Source organism: Miniopterus natalensis, chromosome 9 (genome assembly GCF_054644295.1).
Source record: "Miniopterus natalensis isolate mMinNat1 chromosome 9, mMinNat1.hap1, whole genome shotgun sequence".
NCBI classification, from domain to species: domain Eukaryota; kingdom Metazoa; phylum Chordata; class Mammalia; order Chiroptera; family Miniopteridae; genus Miniopterus; species Miniopterus natalensis.
In genome coordinates, this window is record NC_142089.1 from 10,577,854 (window position 1) to 10,599,743 (window position 21,890).

At 48.1% G+C, this 21,890-nt stretch overlaps 1 protein-coding gene across 1 annotated transcript; it reads right to left on the minus strand.

Annotated features, from left to right (window-relative positions):
* Window positions 1-259: 259 nt before the first annotated feature.
* PINK1 (PTEN induced kinase 1) lies at window positions 260-13,547 on the minus strand. Its single transcript, XM_087820193.1, has 8 exons — window positions 13,116-13,547; window positions 9,531-9,815; window positions 7,826-7,926; window positions 4,817-4,999; window positions 4,178-4,341; window positions 3,031-3,158; window positions 2,430-2,666; window positions 260-1,614 (listed from the first exon to the last, which is right to left on the minus strand). Exons 1-8 carry the CDS (start codon window positions 13,509-13,511, stop codon window positions 1,357-1,359), a joined length of 1,752 nt encoding a protein of 583 aa, XP_087676319.1. The 5' UTR covers window positions 13,512-13,547; the 3' UTR covers window positions 260-1,356.
* Window positions 13,548-21,890: the final 8,343 nt, after the last annotated feature.

Consider the following 21,890-nt stretch of genomic DNA (forward strand, 5'->3'; position numbering starts at 1 on the left):
ACACCGAGGCCAGTGGGGAAATCACGGAAATGGGAAGTCTAAGGTAACAGCACTTGCCTTTATAACACACAGAATTGCTTGGTTTTCAAAAGAACCTTAAATATATGTTCACTTGCTTTAGGCAATAGCCCTGTTCCTAAAAAGCATGTGTAAAATTATATGTGCAACCCCTTCTCCATTGTTCTCTGCCCACAAAATTTTCTTGTCTTTATGGCCTAAGAATCAGTCTTAAAGCCAAATAGTTCCAGGCACATATGTCTTCTGTAAATGTGCATTTAATTCTTCACAGTTCCTGTAAGAAATGCTAGTCAGAAGGAAATTGGCAAGTTTAAAACACTGCACTGTGAATTTCCATTTCCTCGGTCATTTCAGCTCTGCTAGACTCAGTTCAGTAGCTGGAGTGCATTATTTTCTCATTTTGATATCTGAATATACTGACCTGTGCAAATGTTTGCCTTAGCTCAGGTAACATGCGGCTAATAGCACTGCCTTGACCTGGATCCTCTACAATGTGGAGTGCAGGTCCGCCCTTCCTCAGCCCAGCCTCATCTAACAGCCCAGCTCAGCCATCTACTCTTCAGAGGTTTGTGAAGACAGAACATGACTGAAGGTAGTCAGCAGTTAACACCTGAGTATACCTCCTTACCTGGTGCAGAAAACTCACTCACACCTTTGGGTTTGTAGGTAAAGATCTTACCACAATTTTAGCATCCATACACAGCCTAGTGATTAGCACTTTTTTTTAGAATTAGGCCCTTTTAATTCATCTAGACCAGGGGTTGGCAAACTATAGCCTGTGGGCCAGTCCAGCCTGTTGCCTATTTTTGGTATGGCCTGCAAGCAGAAAACGGTTTATACATTTTTAAATGGTTTTACAAAATTAAGACTATTTAAGTGACACATGAAATTCAGATTTCACTGTCCATAATGAAAGCTTTACTATTGGCACATAGCCACGCTCGTTTCCATAGTAAAGACTGCATTTGTGCTACAAGAATTGAGGAGCTGTGGCAGCCTGGCTGTTTACTGTCGGGCCCTCTATAGAAAAAGTCTGCTGGCTGCTATCTAAAGCGGTTTCTTCATTTCAGAGGTAAGAGAAATTTAGACAACACAGGTTATATGATGCATCCAAAATCACACAGCTAGAGTTAATAGCTACAGACTGAACTTCACTCAACTTGTTCCTCCCATTTGCCAAACCAGAGGCCTTTTCTTCCATTGACCAGCCCTCTCTGCAGCACCATCTTTTCTTGACTCCTCCCCTCACACCTCAGAGCCCCCTCCCTCAGCATTCACAGACCATCACGACATAGACGCTGCCAAGCTCTTTTAGTAATTCACCAGCTACATCAGCCTTCACGGGGCTGCTCTCCAGGAGTAGAGGAGGAGCGCTGCCTGGCACAGCGCCTCATACTCCAGGTTGGCCAGAAATAACATCTTCATTTTTGTTTCCACACAGCTCTTCCCCGTAAGACTGTTGGCCAACAGTGTGGCTGCTGACTGTTGGAGGAGCCAGCCAATCATCTTGTCTAGTTTCAGATTCTTCAGGGCTAGAGTATGTTCACCCCAGAGGCTTAAGTGAAGCACATTAGCAGCTACTCGGGCAGATGGTCTCTGCAACAGGAAGGGAAGCTGAGGCTTAGAACATTTGTGACAAAGTGTTCGGCCCACAACCCTCTTTGGTAAGGAATCCTCATTTCAGGCTCTTCCCTGCTCTGGTCCCAACCAAATTCTTCTCCACCCTTTTCTCTCCTACCACACCTCTCAATCCCCTGACATATACTGGCCTCCAGTCTTTTCCATGTATACAAATTTGCCTGGGGGCAGTGTGCTGGGAAGTGGGCCTCCCCATTATGGAAGGCCCACGAACCACCTCCTGCTACGAGCACTGTCTGGAGTGGAGTCGTATCTCATAGTAACTGGTAGCAGTGAGCATTACTGTGATCATGATAGTACGCTGTGCATGGTGGGAGATAAGTGTTAGAACAAGAATCTGAACCCTGGTCTGCCTCTGCTCCCTCCACTAAGCATGCCACTCCAGCTGTGGCTTCACATGTGTGAGCCTTTAGATTCCTTTAGAGTAATTTCAAAATGTCCAGATCTGTTCTGCATGTCTTCACAACTATTGTCTTGTTAGATCTCAGCTTTTCCCATAAACTACATCTCCATTAGACATTTCTTAAAAATGCATTTTTTTCCCTCTAAGTAACCTAAGCAACTAAAGCCAAGAGTTGAATTGCTGGAATTCTGACTAATTTGGTGGCTAGCTTCCCTACTCCCAATTCATACTAAACTGTTTTGTTCTCCTGTACTTGGCCTTTCAATCTTTGTAAGATGAGCTGTCTGTCACGCTAGTGCTTGCCCAAACCTGATCTTTACTTTGAGGTTTCTATCCGCAAAATCCCTGCAGAACCTGGGGACGGCCTCACCTTGTTGGCCTGCCGCTGCAGCAGTGACCTCACCAGCTGTCTTGCATCTAGAGGCACCGATTCAGGCAGTGCAGGCAGCTGAGCCTCTTGGTAACTGCGGCTTTCAAGGTGGGCTCCGCCCTGGCCATAAAAAGGATTGGAGAGCCCGAAGATTTCGTAGGCGATCGCTCCCACTGCCCAGGCATCAGCCTTGCTGTAGTCAATCACCGCCCTGGGGCCAGGGCAGGCTGTGGACACCTGCTCGGGAAGCAATGGGTGAGCAGTCATGTTGCTGGTTATTTCTAAGCTGCTCATGTGCATGCCACCTGACTCATGGGCTAATCTGAACTCCATCCTAAGGAACCCAGAATTTGAGTGAGTTCTAGCTTAGACCCAGAAGAATCTGCCTATGCTGTCGACTTTGTGCTGACAAAACTTGTATCTCCCAGCAACATTAGGGAGATCCAGATTAAAGCAAAGTGGCAGGGAAGGGACTGGTGCCAAATTATGGGTCATAAAGGGTGGAGGAGTTGAGAAAATAATGAGGCATCAAGTCGTGTTCTATCAGTGGAAACACTGAAGACTCTCTGCTGATGGCGCATGACATCACAGCGGGACTCACCTCAGGAGCCATCAGGCAGCCGTTTCCGCCCCGATCCACATACTGGCTGGTGAAAGGCAATTGCAGGCCGATGCGCTCATCAGCCAGGCAGCAACCAAAATCTGAGATCACTAGCCAGGGGCAGCCATCTAGGGAAGGGACGGGGGGGGTAAGTGACTGCTTCTCCATCTTTCCTCTGAGAGGCCCTCCGTAAGCCCCTGCTAAAGCCACCATCAAGACACAGGTGAGAGGGGCTAACAGGGACTCAGGGTTGGTCCATGAGAGCAGAGAGAGCTCCTCAGAGAGCTCAACAGGAGGAAGGCCAGCTACATGAATACAGAAATGTCTCTAGAAAATGAAGGCTCCCTGACAAGGCCCCCAAACAGAAATGGGTAAAAGTCTGGATCAATCTAAATAATGAAATAATTGGACCTGTCCCAAGACTGAAGGACTGCTCATAATTTACTCAACAGATGGTGCTTGGCTCAAATGACCTCTAAGGGCCTTTAGACTCCAAGAGTTTTTTATTTGAACTTGAAACCCTAAATCCAAACCTAAGAAACAGTTGCATTAGGAATTAGTTATTTGTAAAAAGATTCACAGGCTTCCTTTAAAAAGCCAGTTCCTCTAATAACTGTATGTTATTTTAAATCTAGATCAAAAGTGATCAGATGTATGAATTTACAATATCCCCAAACAAGTAACCATCCAGCTTCTACTTGAATGCTTCTAGTGATGGGGAGCTCATTTCCAGAGGCAACTGGGCTTACATTTGGACAGCTTTCAGTTTGAAAATTCTTTCTTACATTGAGCTAAAGTCTACCACCCCTCTTTTACTTTAGTCAAGAAAACTTCCACCACTGGGGTTGTTCTGTAAGTGGGCAACAGAAAAGAACTTGGGAATGTTAATGGGCCTTAAGGGTGAAGACATGGGGGCAGTACATCCAGGTAGACAACCAGGGCCCCTGGCAGCAGTGAGACAGACTCGACAAATTCCACAGAGAACGAAAGCCTCCACTTTGAAGGAGAGATTGCTCATGTCTTGTGTACAAAGCTAAATTTAGACACAATAACTTATAACAGGACATAAAAACTAAACAGGACCTGTGTTCCCAGATCTCAAGTCTAGTGCCCCCTGGAGAGCTCTGAGGTATGGCCGGGCACCTACCTGCATCAGGCTCCACGAGGATATTGTCAGATTTTAGGTCTCTGTGTGCGACGCCCTGTTGAACCAGATGATCCACTCCTTCCAAGAGCTGCAAGATCATCACAGTGGCAAGGCGGGGGCTTGGGGTGTTTTCGCGAAGGTACTGGCGCAGGGTACAGGGGTAGCTGGTGGAGAGGGCGACAGGCGTCTGTCATTGACATTCTCTAGCATCTTATTTACTATTAGGAAGATGGCCTCTCCTCTTCTTCCTGGAGCTTTTTGACTTCTTTTTGCCTCAAGTATCCTTTGTTCCCACCCAGTATCCTGAAACTAGGAAGAGCCGGGGCCTCACACGTTGAAAGTAACAGTACAGATGCTCATTTTCCTAAAACGTCCATTAATGCAGTGTTCGGGGTGCAGAGGGGAAGGAAGAACTGTGTATGTTAACAGACACAGACGGACAAGGCAGCCACAGAGAAGGGACAACAGTCAGATGCATTAAAAGCACCAGGTGAAAGGTCTGTTCTAAATGAAGATGAGTCTGTTTTCATGGAAAACTGCCCTTGGCACGGCCCTATCTCCCAAAGGGAGAGGCTCCCCTCTTCCCCGTGACCCTGGGCTCCAGGTGCACAGATGCAGGGACCAGCTCCCGCCACTTACTTCTTCATAACGAGGAAAAGTGTGCGCCCATGGCCTAGGCCTTCGGGGTGAAGACGTGGGGGCAGCATATCTGGGTAGTCGACCAGGGCTCCTGGCAGCAGTGGGACAGACGAGGTGAAAGCGCGGAAGACCCGGATGATGTTAGGGTGAGGGGCCAGTTGCTTGGGACCTCCTTTGGATTTTCTGTTTCAATCAAAAGGGACAAACGTATGAGGCCAGTAACATAATGGTTGGAAAGATAAGGCCATAATAAATACTGCCACTTATTTATGCACCCGTTTATTTATCAGATATTTACTGTAGATCTGCTATGTTCCAGGTGCAGAGCCTGGTGTTAGAGAAAAACCCCACTAAGATGTCAAATCATGTTTGATGACTCCACCAGGCCATCCTTCCGTCCATCCCATGCAGCAGACACAGTGGTTAACAGCGTCTGGAATCAGACTGCCTGGATTTGGATTCTAGGTCTGCCACTGTTATGTCCTTGGTCAAGTTACTTAACTTCTCTGGGCTCAGTTGCAAGTGCAAAAGGGGAAAAAGGTAGTAACATACCTCATAAGGATGGTAATACTTAAGAAAGGATCTAGAATCTGATTCTAAGTTCTTGCAATAATACTTGGTGTGAAGTATAAGCTCAATACCTTTGTTGAATGAATGAATGAATGAATGAATGGATACAGACAGTTGGTAGTAGAGCTGTCACCTGCCTGCCCTCCCCACCCTCCTCCTCCAGGAGCCCCACACCCACAGCCCTGCTGAGGCATGGGGGTCATGTTTTTTATTGTGTGATTGCCTTCTGTGTACCAGCTCAGCCCCTCAACCAAAGATGACTGGACTAATGGTGGGATCTGACCCACCTGGTCACATCAGATCCAAATGGTTGGCAGGAAAAGGGAAGGGGCTAGGCAGATTCTCTCTTTGAGGGGTACGAATGTGGAAATATGGCAGTAACCTGGCAGTCAGCAATGGAGCTGGGAAAGGATGACATGAGATTTGCTTGGGACCACTGAGAGCCAAGGAGGTGTGTAAGCCAAAGTACGCAGGAACAGAAGAGCCATGGGACACCGGGTGGCAGAGGAGAATGGAGTAGAAGCCTAGAGCTATCAAGACAAGTCTCAGAGAGCACGAGGCCTGCCCTGTCCTAAGAGCTGCCTCGGTTCCTGAGCTTTGCAGATCCAGCCCATGTGTGGCCACCTATTGCTCTTGCTCTTCAGTCTGCCCCCTGGGCCCCCCGTTCTGTGCAAAGGAGTCAAAGCATTGGGTCATTGGGGCTAGTGTAAGAATCAGGATCACAGCTCAAGGCTGTCAGTGCCATGTGGGAAAGCTCTGCCCAGCTGTCACAGGAGCCCAGAGGAAGAGTGTGGCTGTGCTGGGGAGATGTGCGTGTGGGCGTGTTTGAAGTGAGACCTGGAATGGGACAGAAGGCTGTGTGAAGGGCAGCCCAGTATAGCTAACTGCATGCAGACAGAATAGTCATGGAGGCGCCTGGTGTCTTGGGGGAGGGCAGTAGGAATTCGGTATGGTGGAACATAGTGTATAAATGGGACAAAATCAGAAATCAGGTGGGAGAAGCAAGGGGAGAAGATGCAAAGGGCTCAATCTGGGGTCCCGAGATGAGCAAAGGCACAGTAGAAATACATCCAGGGTGTTCTCAGAGAAGAGTGTTTCTCCTGGTCATGCTTTAGGTAACAGACCTTGGGCCACACCCATCTAATCATTCAACAGATGCGGAGTTGTGGGGGAATGCAGGAAACAAAACTCAAAAGCCCTGGCCTCAGAGAGCATACAGCACAGCTGAAGAGACGGTGAACAGACACAGACATCTATGATTTACGGTCAGACGCGGCTAAATGGGATGAAAAGAAACTAAGGCAGGGTAAAGGATGAGAGTGGCAGGGGCTATTTCAGACGAGAGGTCTGGGCAGGGCTCTGCGGCAGAGACATCAGCGCTCACAGCTACTGACAGCACCATCGGCAGGCTGAAGCTGACACCACAATGTCAGCCCCCCAAAGGCAGCTGATATTCAGTGGTCCCCTTTTCCCTACAAAGGAATCAGGAGAAGAGGATGACAGTGCTGAGCCCACAGACCTGCCCGGACCCTCAGTTACACTGGAGCCTTCCAAGCAATGGAAGGGGTTTTCCATGTATATTTCCTGAAGCCCCTATTTCTACCTTCCTGCAGCTGACAGAACTAGATCTATAAATCCACCCTCTGGTAAGTCACCAAAAGTGCAGCAGGCCACCTCTTCCTGGTGGTCTACAAATGTTACAGTGGGCACAAGTGCCTCTGGTCATAGCTCAGACATGTGAACAGAGGACTTACAAAGCCACTGTCAGCTACGCTGCCATCCACTGCTCTTCTGTGAGGACAATGCCTCTTTTCCTGTGCTTTCCCAAGCTAATGCCTATTCATCCTTCAAAAGGCAGCACAAAATATCCCTTCAGAGGCCTTTCTGAATGGCCCAACCCCTGCCACTCACACACCACCACTGGGGTCCCTTAGCACCTGCGCATATACCATTCTAGAACTTACCACACTTGACTCTGCTCCTGAGATGCCCGGCTCCTGGGCCTCATGGAGAACTCTTGAGGAACAGGCCACTTTTTTTTTTTTTTTAAATCTCTTACACCATCAGATGCACTGCAGCTATTAGAGGAATGAATGCTACCTCTGCTGGGGGCAGAATTCAGTTGGTACGGATAGGTGGTGGTCCACCTGGGCATTCCTTAGGAAAAACTGGAAATCAGCTCAATTTTCCACTTTCTGAAAGGGGTGTTTTGGGATGGCCCTCTCCCCCCATTCCAGTGTGCATCGGCAGGTGATCTATAATCTTTCCCCGGTGAATTTCCCAATAACTGAAAATCCATTGTTAACTCATCATTACATCACTCAGTAAGCATTTACTATTGACTGTGTCATGTCAGACACTGCTGAGTGCCGAGGACACAGACGATGGTTTTGCTGTCAAAGAACTCACAGCCGGTCTGGTGGGCAGATGGGTGCTTACCTGTAAGTGACTTCTCCATACTCCCCGGCCAAGGCCACTTGACTAGCTGGGACTAGCTCCTGGTTCATTGTGCTAAAGATGGCTTCGCTGGAGGAGCCGGCCTGAAACATCCATAATGAATCCAGGGTCATACAGACCCAAGCAGAATGGCAAGTCCAAGCCCTCCTTGTAATCCCGACCAGAACAGCTACTGCCTAGAATCGGTTTTGACCTTCAAGAAAAGATAACCTCTCTAAAGTGGCAAACCAAGGTTAGCTTCTCCTGGGAGAAAGGGCAGAGGTGTCATCCATGCCAACTCAGGATGCTTCCCACACCTCAAACTCCTGGCAGCTCAGATGCCAGGGCAGGAAGAGATGTCAAGATGGCAAGGGTATGGGACCCTTTTTCTTGCCATAAATGCCTGTGGTCACCACCAGACTCATCGGTGTAGGCAGGTCAGAGCCTGACAAGTCCACCCTGGATAAAGTTGTGCTGAATCACTGAATAGCCTTCCCATCCCCCAGTAAGAAACAAAAAAAAACACCAAAGAGGAGGAAAATCACCTTATTTTCCTCATTTCACTATGAACAGCTCTCAATACTCATGAAACTTGAGTATGGAGAAGATCTTGTAAGAGTCAAGTCCTTTAGCTTTTGTGAATGCAATAGCTATCACGGCCCAACCAGTGGAAGTATTTTTTTTAAAAAAAAATATCTTTATTGATTTCAGAAGGAGGAAAGGAGAGAGAGAGAGAAACATCAATGATAAAAGAGTCATTGATTGGCTGCCTCCTGCAGGCCCCCAACTGGGGATTGAGCCTGCAACCGGGGCATGTGACCTGACCGGGAATCGAACCCTGATCACCTGGATCTTAGGTCGACGCTCAACCGCTGAGCCATGCCTGGCTGGGCTGGAAGCTTTGATGCTTCGACTAGATGTTTCATAGGCAAAGGATTTGGCTACTTGTTAGCTATTGACCCAGTTTGGAAAAGTCTAATAATCTTTCTTCCCAAGATCAAAACAAACCAAACTCTTTGGTGTCCAGCATTAGCACATGGTGTTTTCCACCTTAGCCTTGGATAGATGCCCTGGGCAGGGGAAAGAACGCCAGGTCTTGAGGAATTTTCTAAGCCCACCTATGCAATGGCAAGGTAAAGAAATTACTCCCAATAGAGAGAAATCTTTGTTTCTGTGGGGGGAATGTACTCAAATTCCCAAAGCCTGGAGTCCTCCAAGAGTTGACAGCAGGGAGGTGACAAACAAGCCTCTGACCTGGAGGTGAGGTGGTAGGTGAGGCTAGAGTTAAGGAATGTGGCTCCTCCTCTCCAGTGAGGCCGGTCAAGGGAAGGAGAGGGGATAGTGGTAACTGCAGTCCTGGAATTAACTAATTGATCAGCTAGGACGGCCAGGTGAGAAACCAATGGTTTAGGCACTTGCTACTCCAAGTGTGGTTCACAGATCAGCAGCATGGGCGTCACCTGGGAGCTTACTGAAAGGCAAAATCTCAGGCTCCACCCCAGACCTGATCAGAATCTGCCAGTCCCCAGGTGATTCGTGGACAGGTTTTGAGACACGCTGCTTCACACTTTTGTGTGAGAGAGTGAGGCAGCGTAACTTATAGGAACCTGGACTATAGAGAATCTGTCTTTTCCTATTTACTTCCTGGGAAAAAGCATCATCAGGCCTCCCAAGATTGGCACTTTGAAGATGGAAAACCCATCCTTACCGAGATGTTCCACATCATCTTGATGGCTAAGGGAAAAGCAGGGGCGTGTGGAGCTCGTTCCTCCTCTTTTGGTGGGATGATATCTGGGGCTCTCCCTGGAAGAAGCCGGATGCTCTTTGCCACCTCCAGGTTCCGGGGCCACACAGGCATGGTGGCTTCATACACAGCAGCACTGCACCCCTTGCCAATGGACTGCCCTATCAGATACTCCTCCAGCTGGAAGCCCTGCCAGCGTCTATTGTCCAGTGGGTCAGGAAGCAGCTTGTTCTTCTGTGTAAAAATTGTCTGTGAGGAAAAACAGCATGTACCATGAGTGAGGGAGGCTAGTAAGGCTCAAGTAATGGGAAATGGGGGAGGGGAGTATAGTGGGGCAAGGTCTTCAATGACAAGATTGAGAACTAGTAAACACAACCAAATTAGCTTTTACTGCTCAGCCTGGGCTCAGGCCATCCTGCCTTTCTCTTATTATTCAGAATAATTTCTCAAACTCTGTTGCTTCACTGAAGCAGAGACAGCTCAACACTGAACATCGTTAGTCAAGAGGTCAGAACTTCTAAATTCTGCACCTGACACACACCACTCCTTTGCTGCCTGTCAAGCCCCCGGCAGTGTTGGAGGTTTCTGGTTAAGGAGAAAGCTCTCTCTGCAAAGACCTTGACAGGCAGCTACTGGATGGTTAACGCAAGTTGTGGATGGGAAGGAGTATGTGGTCAACAGCACCCCTCCACTTGTGAATGACCTCAGGTCACTTTTGCAGACAAGGAGGTGAAATCAGGAGGATCCCTGGAGCTGAGTCGTTAAATCCTGTCTCCACCTCTTAGGAATCTGGTGGGCCCTCTCTGGTTTCAGAAAGGAAACAATAATATAAGAATTCTGATGGAACTAGATGGAAATGCAGGTGATGGAGGGGATGCACTTGGAAAGAGCCCATTTTCCCCAAATCCCAGTCCTTCCCTACTTCAGGCAGGTGACATCATTTGCCCAGTCGCCCAGCTTACACCTCAAGTTCTGTCTGATCTGCTGATCCCTTCCTTTCCGTGGTTGGTTACCCACCTCTAGACTTTCCCACTCACATCATCCCGTCACCTGCTTCTGAGCCAGATCAAATTACACTGCTTTCTTGTGGCACTCACTCTTCCTTTGAAAAACCTAGCCAATAGGTTATTCATGCCTTGTCCTGGTACTTCTTGTATTTGAAAACTATTTCACCAGGCTGGTCTGTGCACTACCTGTACTTATCATAAGCAGCTCTCTGAACCTTTGTTCACACGATTCTCCCCATTCCTTATTTCTATTGTATTATTTGTCTGGCTCATCCCTACTCATCCATCAAGTCTCAACTCAATCTCTTCCTCCCTGTATAATCAGCTCTGACAACTCAGCCCACAGCAACCTTTCCTTCTGGAGGATTCCTAAAGCACTTAATACCTATACACTAACACACCTTGCACCATAACTTTTACTTTTTAATAAAATGAAAGTCTATCTTGTTTTGTCAACTCGTTTCTAAACTCCATGGAGCAGCAGCAGTATTTTGTAGAATAATCCTTTATCAAATATCTGTTCAAGTCCCTGCTTTCAATTCTTTGGTGTATACACCAAGAACTAGAATTGCTGGATCATAAGATAATTCTATTTTTATTTTAGGGGGAGCTGCCATGCTGCTTTCCACAGCAGCTACTCATGTACAGATTTTTGTGTAAACGTAAGTTTTCATTTCTCTGGATAAACACCCAAGACTGCAATGGCTAGGCCATAAATAATGCATGTTTATTTTTTTAAAGAAACTGTTATTTTCCAGAGTGGCCATACCATTTTGTATTCTCACCAGCAGTCCAATTTCTCTGCATCCTCACCAGCATTTGGTACTATCACTACTTTTTATTTTAGCTGTTCTAATAAGTATACAGTGATATCACATTGTGTTTTCAACCTGCATCTCCCTAATGGCTAGTGATGTTGAACATCTTTTCATATACATATTTGACATCTGTATCCCCTCATGGTGAAATATACACTCATGTCTTTTGCCTATTTTGTAACTGAATTCCCTGCCCCCCCCCCCCCGCCTCCATCTAAAAGGAGCAGCCACTATTCTACTCTGACACCATATGGAATTTTAGCATTAGAGATGCCAGATCTGGTGACTTATTTTCAAAAGAAATCAAGCACCTGAATTTTAAAACTAATGGTCAACTAATTAAAAATTTTAAGACACAAGAGAATGAGAAAGGATGTGTAGATGCTAAGTTCAGAAGGATCAAACTCAGTGGGGAAAAAAAGGGCTCCATAATTCTAAGCAGGATTATCAAGTTTCCCACCCTTGGCTTCTGCCAGTTAAGCCGTAGCAAAAGACAAGAACAGCGGCTGGGGACTAGGCCAGATGTCACCTGTCATCCCAAACTGGCCAGAGCTCAACATGAGACACTCTAGTGCTGAGTAACAAGAACTGGGCTGGAAACCAGGAAAGAGGGGAGACACTGCTTGGTTCTTAACCGGCTGTGTCCTTGGGCAAGTCAGTCCATCTTCCAGCCCCTCAGTTCTCAACAGTAAATAGCAGGTGCTGTACTGATTCAGTCTGTAGCTCCAAACCTCAGACAGAAGACTGACCTCCCTGGAAGAGGAGGGAATTCTGCCAGCAGATGACCTTCATGTTTGTACTGCAAAGGTGGCTGTTCCCTGGGTCTCCAGTCTGCCTACCCCCAAAATTTTCCACTTGTCAGCCTCCTAAATTGCAGAACCAATTCCTTAAAATCTCTTTTGCTATAAATACATCCTATTGGTTCTATTTCTCTGGAGAACCCTAATACAGATTTTAGCAGAGTAGAAACAGGTTTCTGAACTATTTTAAGCATTTTTTAAAAGCCTAACAACCTCTACATATCCACTCACTCCTGATAACTCCATACAGGTTAACTAAAAACCGTTAGGTGTGATGTTTTCTCCTGCTATTCATTGTTTGTACTTTGGCTTCAGCTACATTACTAATTGTCTGGCTAACCTGGGGAGGCAGCCTGGCTCAGTGCTTAAGGGCACGGGCTTTGAAGAGTCAGACTTTGGGCACTTTCACCCTGTGTGACTTCGAGCAAGTTATTTTACCTGAGAACGTTTCCTTACCCATAAATTAGGGATGAGAAACAATTACGTCAGGGAGAGAGCGTTATGATTTGTCATTAAATTTAAAAAAATTTACACAAAGCCATTAGCAATGGTGTGATAGTAGGTATAATTAGCAGCATATCTTCCAAAACATGTTTGAGGAAGAGAAAACAATAAAAGAAATGTGAGAGGCGGGCCCCATACCGGAAGACCAGTAACACTGAAAATGAGCTTTAATTGGTGATTTCCAAGGAATTCCCGGGTCTGAGGATAAATCTTGACTTAATTCAGGGCTCCAGTCACTAAATACCTCCCAGCTCCGCCCCGACACGCGCGGGCCCCGCCCACACCCTTAGCCCCGCCCACACAACCGCTCAGGAGCCCCGCCCCATCCCTCGCCCCCGCCCCCCCAGCCGAATGTCGGCTCCTAGCCGGACTCCGGGCCCACCCTCCGGCCCTACCCTCCGGCCCTGGGCCCGCGCTCACCTGGATCTCCTGACAGGCCGAGGCCGCCCGCCGGCCCTCCGCCTGCTTTTCCTCGACCAGGCCCAGTCCCAGCCCGAAGGCCAGAAACACAGCCCGGCCGCAGGGGCCCGCGCCGCCCCGGGCCCTCGCCACGAACTGCCGCTGGAGCCGCGCCGCCAGCCCCGCCACCGACTGGCGGAAGAAGCGGTAGCGGTCGGGGAGCCCGAGCCCGAGCCTGCGCGACTCCGCGCCGGGTCCCGCGGCCTGGCCCGGGCGCTCTCCGCGGCCCCGGGCCGCCACGGGACCCGGGCGCTCGGGCCGCCCCCAGCCGTAGGCCGGGCCAGGCTTGGCCGTGAAGCGCAGCAGCAGCGCTCGACCCAGCTGCAGGCCCCGGCCCAGCGCCTGTCGCACCGCCATGGTGGCGCTTCGGGCGTCCGGGACGCGGGTCACAACAACAAACTTCGGGGGCGGCGCCTCTGCGCAGGCGCGGGCGCGGGCGCCGACGGGGAGGGGTCGCGGATCTGGCAGTTCCAGCGCTGGACGCGCGAGGGCGCTGTGCGCGCACCTGGCGGTGGGTAGTTTCTTGCCCTTTTGCACTTTGGGCCGAGTGGGCTGGTTTGCGTGTCTGGCAGGTCCAGGGGAGCTAACATTTATCGAGTATCACCCACCACGCCAGCCTCTTTACTGCTGTTAATTTAGTTAATCTCACCAATGAGATAGGAGTATCATTTTTATAGATAAGGAAACAGGCATATAAAGGGCAGTGACAGAGGTCACAAACAGTGTCAGGCTGAGGTTAAAGTTCATGTTGCCTTGACTACTGATTCCTTCCCCCTCCCCAACGCCCTTAGGTACCTCTCTGCAATCTCACAGCCCCTGCTAGCTTCTTAGGACCCCAAGAGAAATGTCACCCAAAGGCCACATTTTTCAGGTGCGTGAGCTGAGTCCCGGAGACGTGGAGGGACTTGCTCACAGTCATACAGCTTGTTAGTGGCAGAGCCCTGTTACCCAAACCCGCTGTCAGGAATGGCCTATAAAGGGATTCATACTGAGTGATTTCTTTCTTTTTTTTTTTCTTGCCTTTTTGATTAATGGGAATTTTCACGCATACACGAAAATAGAACAGTATAGTGAACCCCGTGTATCCATTAACCAGCTTCAGCAATTACCAATAAAAGGTCAGTATTTTATTTACCTGTACTATTAAAGAAAAAATACACAGGCCCCAAATGGTGTCCTGCTAAAAACCTATGGCACCAAACCCAGATTTAATACCCAATCTAATTGCAGTTTCACCTCTCCCAACATAATCAACCAGCATGAAATTTTCTGGTCAAACCCCAGTAATCTGTCACTTAGGCCCTCTCCATCCCCCATAGAAAGAAGAGGTGTGAGCAAGGGGGCATGCCCAAAAGGAGTCCCTCATACACTTTTGTGCCTTTCCACAATGCCAGTTTTACTGGAGGCGACCCCCCCAATAAGCCAACAGTCTCATGCAGGTTACACACAGAAAATGGGGAGCTTATGTGATAGAAACAAGCAGAGTGAGCATCGGGTGGGAAGTCCCGGTGACTGGCAGTGTCCACAGGTGGAGGTGGTGTGGGTCCCAAGCCAGGGGACTACAGTGGCAGAACGAGTCTGGTGGAGTGGAAGTCGGGCAGGGCTTCGAGCATCGCCCATGGTACAGCCAAAATTCCTAACTAAAAGCAAGTCATGGCGGGTCGCCCCTTACTAGGCCTGTAGCTTCCTTGATAAAGGTCAAGCTTTACTTTAGGTGAGTCTATTGTCTTTTTACATCTAGGATAACATACCTTTGAAATGTCAGAGTAATCTCCTTTTTCAGACCCCTCATTGTTCATCTTGTTCCCCAAATACCATCTCTATGTGCTGTAAATGTTAATTATTAGCTATCCTGTACCCACTAATGTAAAAGAAGTGTCCATTTTGCTTTTTGTCTAATCCCAGAGGCCCCCCCCCTCTGCTTTCTCCCACCCCCTTAATCTACCACCAATGGGTTTCATGTAACCCTCCTATGTCTCCTCTTATTTTGATGTATAAAATAAGCTGCAAAACTGCCATTCTTCGGAGCATTTTCTCAACCCATTGAGATTTTGCTTCCTGGCAATTGTTATCAGTTTAGCTCAAATAAACTCATAAAAATTCTCTACAGGTTTGGATGTTTCTTATGTTGACCCAGGCACATGGAAATCAGATACTGTCTTTAATTTTCTTTCTTGACCTCGGAGAATTTTAAATTACAATTTAAAATGCTCTGTTGAAATTGTCCTTTGAAGAAAGATGAAGAAGAGAAGATGGAAGATACCAGCGACCACAGGCTCACCTGCGGAAACTTAGTTGCGGCAAAGGTCTCATTTAAAGTTTAAATCTACTCATCTGCTAGGTGTCGTTATCATTACAGCTCTTTAATGTTTACTGAGGGAAGGAGGTTTTCTGAGCTCTTTGGTTTTAATTACAAGGATTTTCTCTACTCTTCTAGGAATGTGACAGTTCACCGTGAGGCTAGTGATGGGAACACAGCTGGGGGCACATCCTCCGGAACGGAACCTATATGGGCTGTTTGGAGTTAAGGAGTGCATTTGTTACCAGCCTTTCTTTGGATTTAGTCTCCTAAGATGCAAATAACCTCGCCAGACCTGTGATGCTTCGCCACCCACCTATGAAACCGAAATCTCCAGTCCGATGTCAATTAACCACCCATTGTAGGCCGTGCAGTTTCTTGTTCAGCAGAGAGCACTGGACTTCCAGCCAGGATGGTGCTGGGCTGCCCTGGCCAGTTCAGCTCAGTGGTTAGAGTGTCGGCCCTCGGACTGAAGAGTCCCAGGTTCGATTCCGGCCAAGGGCACGTACCTCAGTTGCAGGCCCCATCCCTGGCCCCTGTCATGCGGGAGGCAACCAATCGATGTCTCTCTCCCTCCCCCCCACTCTCTCTGAAAAGCAATGGGAAAAAATATCCTCGGGTGAGGGTTTTAAAAAAAAAAGATGGCACTGGACTGGTTCGTTTCTTCTGTAGAAAAATCTAAGTGTCTCTGATGCCTCTAAACCAAGCACAGTATGAGGTTGGATCCTTTAGCAGCTGTGTGGGTGGAAAGGGCAAGCAAGTTCATTTCTCCACAGAGAGGCTTCCAGGAGGAATTGCGAGAGTTCTGTGTTCTCCATTCTGGGGCAGAGATACAGCTTTATCCCAGGGGCGCATCCAGCTACCTTTCCTAGGGATTGTGGCCCTGATTCCACTTGTCCCCCTCTGCTCTCTGGAGAAAGAAAACTCCATGGTCGCACCAAGTCTCAGGTCTCAAGGGATGGTCCTGAGGTTCTCTGATAACATCTTCCATCTCTTTAGTGGTGTCTCAAGAAGGGGAAGCCGGGATATGGTATATGGTTTTCTGCTGAGATACCTGTTTACACTGAAGATTCAGTATCCTATAGGAGAGCCTCACTCATTCCTAAACTATTATTAAGCATCCCTAGGTACCAGGCAGGCTTTGATAGGCTCAGCCCCAAGAATTAGAGAATGGAGGGGGTTTGTTGGCGAGACCCCAGGAGTCTTCCCTGCTGTGCACTGCACTCTGTGGGCACCTCTCTGTCTTTTTGTACCTTCCTTTTCTTTCCAGGCAGCGAGACTATGTAGTTTTGGTAAAGTACAAAATATTCCTAAGAAGCATCATTTAACCTTCCCCCAAAGGACATGGTGGGAGTGTGTGAAAAGCTGATGCTAGTGTAAAAATGGAAAAAGACAAGGGAAAAAACCCTGTCAAGGGCTTTTTGACCTTCTTTTCTGGCACCATTTCAATACTCTTTGTCTTCTCCTGGCAGGAGACAGACAAATTTTCCCAGGGCAGCCACATCCTTTGTCCACAGCCCATTTCAGAAATGCTATCTCTAAATTGCCAGCAGAGGTGGAAGGAGATTTTGCTAAAACTGTTGACAGAGCAAAGCTGCTGCCAGATGAAAATCCGGCTGCTTGAAACACTGGGAGGAGTTTTTGGAGGTTAGAATCAGACAACGGTGCGCAGGGAGCGAGATTTCACTGGGAGAAGTGTCTTTCGCCGGGACAAGACGGATGAAAACGTGCTGGTGGTGAGTCAGGGAGATGCTGTGCTGTTGAGAAATTCAGACAATCTGTGGTTCATGCAGCCCAATAAATTGGCTGCCCTGCAGTGATTATTCGAAGTAAAAATATGGCGATGTCACCTGCCGCATAAAGTCCTTCACAGGCTCTTTGCCAGTGCCCATTGCCCTCAGGGAAAAGCCTAAGCTCCTTAGCTTGGCACAGAAAGTCCTTTGCTATTTGGCCCTAGCATCTTTCTTGCTGTCCACCTTGCCTACCTTTACAGTCCAGTAATACAGTTACTTGCAGTCTTCCCCACAAATGGTCACTGTTGTTAAAATTTTGTACAGTCTTAATTTCTCTGGGTTATATATGGGGGACAGATAGCTTCTGACTTAGAATGTCAGACACGACTGTCCAAAAGGCTGTAAACAGCTCACAATCAAAAGGAAAATCTTTGAGAACTCGGTGTATTGTTAGTGTTGAGAAGTGAGCATAGCATGTGGGAAAACAACTCATTGGTGTAACCCCATCTCTTGATTTACCTCTTAAAAGAATCCTCACTCATACTTGAGGTCACCTCCTGCAGGAAGCCGCCTTTGACTTTTCCTAGACTGGGCTAGATGTTCCTTCTCTGTCTCCTCTAAACTGTGAGTTCTATAAGGACAGGGATTGTGACTTATAAACCTTTGATCTCCCAGCTCCCAGCACAGGGCCTTCTGGATCCCCAGCCCTTGTTTGAGAGCCACCTGGGAACACAAGCCCCCACGGGCAGGCTCGCTCCTAAGGAGGAGAAAGAAAGGGGCTGGGCTATCCTTTGAAACTCCCAGTCACATGGCTCACTCCTCCTTCCCAGCAGCGAGCCGGAGACAGAGAGGAAGGAGCGAGGGGAAAACCACAGGAACATTGAATAGCTCACCCCCCACCCTCAACAGAATCGCCTACTGCATTTGCACTCTCGAATTCACACTATGTTATTGATAAATGAGTTTCCTTTCTGCAACTTCTTTCTATTTATTCCCTTTTTGTTTTTTAAAATTAAAAAGCCCTTTAAACAAAAGTAATATGTATACATGGTTTAAAAAAACACTAACAATATATACAGATAGGCTCATCGTGAAAAGCAACAATCTCCTTTTCTAATTCTTTCTAAGCTCAGAGACAAAATATTTTACTCGTTTAGCTATTTTTTCCTATGGTTTCCTTCAGATCTCTAATATCTCTTGATTTGGCAGCCTGAGCTTTTCAAGGCACAAAGCTGACCTCATGTCACCCCCCTGCCTGAGACTGATGGCTGCCCTTTGGAAAATGGGCAACTCCTCGCAGGGCTAAGCAGGCCTGCTTCCCCCAGCCCCCTGCCCGCCTTACCGACTCTCCTGTTTTCTCTGCTTTTCCTTGTCCATGTGCGTTTTCAAGGTTTACTTGTTCAGAGTGGCCAACCCCCTGCTACTCATGCCTTTGCGCAACCCCCCCTTGGCTGTGGGCTGGACCTTAAGGACTCGCTTCTAAGGAATAGAAGTTCGCAGGGGCGATGGGCCATCACCTTCATAATTAGGTTACAAAAAGATTCTGGCTTCCGCCTCGCTCTCTCTCCTGCTTGCTTTTCCTTTTGGTCGGACAGCCAGCTGTTACGCAAATGGCCCGATGGAGAGGCCCACGTAGCGAGGAAGTGGAGAGTCACAGCAACAGCCCACAGGAACTAAATCCCACCAACAACCCTGCGAGTGAGCTTGGAAGTGGATCCTTCCCCAACTGAGCCCTCGGATGAGACAGCAGCCACCGGATGACCCAGCTCTGCCCAGATCCCTGACCTGCAGAAACTGTGAGATCACAAATTTCTGTTGTCCCAAGCTGCTGCTAAATTTTGGCATAATTTGTTAGAGAGCAATAGGTAACTAGTGCATGCATCTTTATGCCATATATATTTTTTCTGTTCATAGAGTTTTTCATTCCCCCACCTTAACTTCCCCTTCCCATACCCTTCGAAAACAAAAAGACTGGGCGCTCCTTCCGTGCCTGTTTCTGTGCTCGTAGAATTATATATAAAATACTATGTGTGCGGGGGACTTACTGGCCGTCCTATTTTTTATTCTTGAGCCAAGCTTTCTGGCTTCATTCCTGACGCAGGCACCGAGAGCACCCCTACTGCCCGTCAGAGCTGTGCCCTCCTCCCTGCCAAAGGAAACCCTAAAGAATCTTGTAGTTCACATAAGCAATTAGCAGCAGCGAGCAAGAGCAGCAGGAATATTCATGCTTCTATTTATTGCCGTGGGAATCTGGGACTCAGCTGTAGGGTCCTAAAGACCACAGCTCTGGACCATAGAGCCTGTGCTGCAAAATGGAAGTATGTATATTTTCTTTTATTTTTTTTTACTTATTTTTTAAATAGTTCATTGGTTTTTTTTTTAGAGAGAGAGAGAGGAAGGGAAAGAGAGAGAGGAACCTTGCCTTTGACTGGAAATCGAACCGGCATCCTCCTGGTTCACAGGATGACACCCAACCAATGGAGCCACACCGGCCAGGGCAGAAGTGCGTATATTTTAAACAAACATCCCAGCCTCTCTTCAGCCAAAGGAGTGTTGTTCTTCCAAGTGGACATTATTCAAATAATTTCTAGAGTCCTCTTTTATAAACTGCCTTCCGCAGTCTGTTTCCAAGAAGTATGTAAGAATGTATAACTGAATTCTTTGCCCGTCCCCAAGCCCTGTTCCCTAATGAATGACCCAGCTCATGCCCTGGCTGGAACCTCTCCTCCTCACGGCCGCCTTGCTCCTGCTAAGTGCTCCCAGAGCAAGTTCTTCCCCTTGGGTGACCCTTGTCATGAGGCACTAGAATCATTTAGATCTCATTTCCCACAGGCAGAGTGAGGTCCCTGGAGGGCAGGGGTTCTGTCTGTCTCATCCTTGCTGCATCCACACGGTTTGGCCCCAGCCCCAGAACAGCAGGCACTCAAAATTTGCAAATGAATGAGTAGATTGGCTATAAAAGACTGTTGCCTGTTTGCAAAAATCAAATTCATCCTCAAAGGACCAAAATTTGTCATGCTTACCAGCTGCCACGTATCAAGGGCTTACTGAGGGTCCAACACTGGGCTCTTAAAAGGGCATCATCCCATTCAGTCTGCACAGCGATTCTGTGGGGTGGACACCGTCATCTGCATTTTACAGATGATGCCATCGAGTGTCAGAGCAATGAAATAACTTGCCCAGAGCCACACAGTTTGGAGGCTGTCCAATTCCAAAAATTAAACCTTTAACCAATATGCAATACCATTTTTTTATTAAATGTAAAAAAGTTTAAAAAATACAGATATGAATGAAAAAAAAGTCTCCAATCTAGATTGCCATTGAGCAGAATTTCCACTGATGTTAACATCTTGGCCTCTTTAATTCCAGCATGCTCTCATTTTCTTCCCCCCCCCCCCCCGCCCTCCCCCTATATTGAGACCATCCAGGAGAGTGTGCTGAAGACCCCACGGCCACGGCTAAGAAAAGGCAGAGCGCAGTTTTGCATGGTGCCACATGGCAGCAGGTAGGCCTGGGTGTGCTGCGGAGAAGCCAGTCTTACCAGACACACCTGTAGGTGCTGCGGGTGGGAGTGGAAGGGACTCCCGGGAAGGACAGCACTCCCTGTGCTCCCAGCAGCTCGCTGCCTGGGGAGAGGAAGCCTTTGCTCTATTCCTGCGCTCACACCCAGGCTGGCTCCAAGGCCCACTCCTCCAGGGAGGACACCCAGAGCTGTCGCCCCTTAGCCGGCCGGCCTGGCTAAATCCCTTATTCAATCCTCACCTTCCTGTGTGTGTGTGTGTGTGTGTGTGTGTGTGTGTGTGTGTGTGTGTGTGTGTGTGATGCAAGCAATGTGCCAATGGGACAGTCCCCTCCCTGGCCCTTCTCAGACCCCAGAATGTGGCATGGCCCCCACTGTACCCACCTTGCGCTTGGGACCGCCTGGATCACAGTATTTCTGTGCAGTAGATCTGTTTACACTTCTCCCTCCCTGTCAGATTGCAAGTTCTCAAGAGCAGAGACTGTTTCATATACATCTTCCTCTCTGCAGTATTTGCCATATAAATGATACTCAGGTAAATAAGGGCAGTCAGACATCAGCTGTGGGAGAATGGAAAAAACACTTGGAATCAGACAGAACTGGTTCAAATTCCAGCCTGCCACGTATTAGCTGTGCAACTTTGGGCAAGTGACCTAACCTCTCTGAGCTTCGATTTGTTCATTGGTAAAGGGAGGACAGTATACTCCGAGCTTAATAAGCGAGGGCTAAATGGGTTCATATATGTTAAACATCCCAGCACAGTGCCCGGCAAAGAGCATGCACTGTTTCTAGACCATAATCGGCATTTCAGGACCTGGGTTCTGGTCTGAACTTTGCCATAGTCCTAGCGCAAGTTAATTAACCTCACTGAAGCCCATTTGTAAGAAGGAGGAGCCCCAAACAGACACCAGAATGGCCACCGCGGACAGTTAGATCCCTAGGTGGCAGCCCTTCTGGAGAACACAGGGGCAAGAAGCCTGAGAACTTCATCTCTCCACACCGAGGGGTGCACAGCACCAATGGGCCCGTTTCCCCTCCCAGCAGAAAGCGTCCAGGTCTTTCCATAGAGACAGATCACCCTGTCCCTCCCAGGAGCTGCGAGCAATGACGGAGACTCAGAGCAAACGTGCTCTCCCGAGTCAGACTGTGCCGTGATGTTTATAATTAGAAAAGTCGCTGAGAAC

Bases quoted from the DNA above. Each gene is read 5' to 3' on its own strand.
- PINK1 (XM_087820193.1), bottom strand. From the start codon at position 13,511: ATGGCGGTGCGACAGGCGCTGGGCCGGGGCCTGCAGCTGGGTCGAGCG. The intron at 9,816-13,115 runs GTGAGCGCGGGC...TTTTCCTCACAG, and splicing joins CGGCCTGTCAGGAGATCCAG to ACAATTTTTACACAGAAGAA. The intron at 5,000-7,825 runs GTAAGCACCCAT...TGATTGAAACAG, and splicing joins TATGGAGAAGTCACTTACAG to AAAATCCAAAGGAGGTCCCA.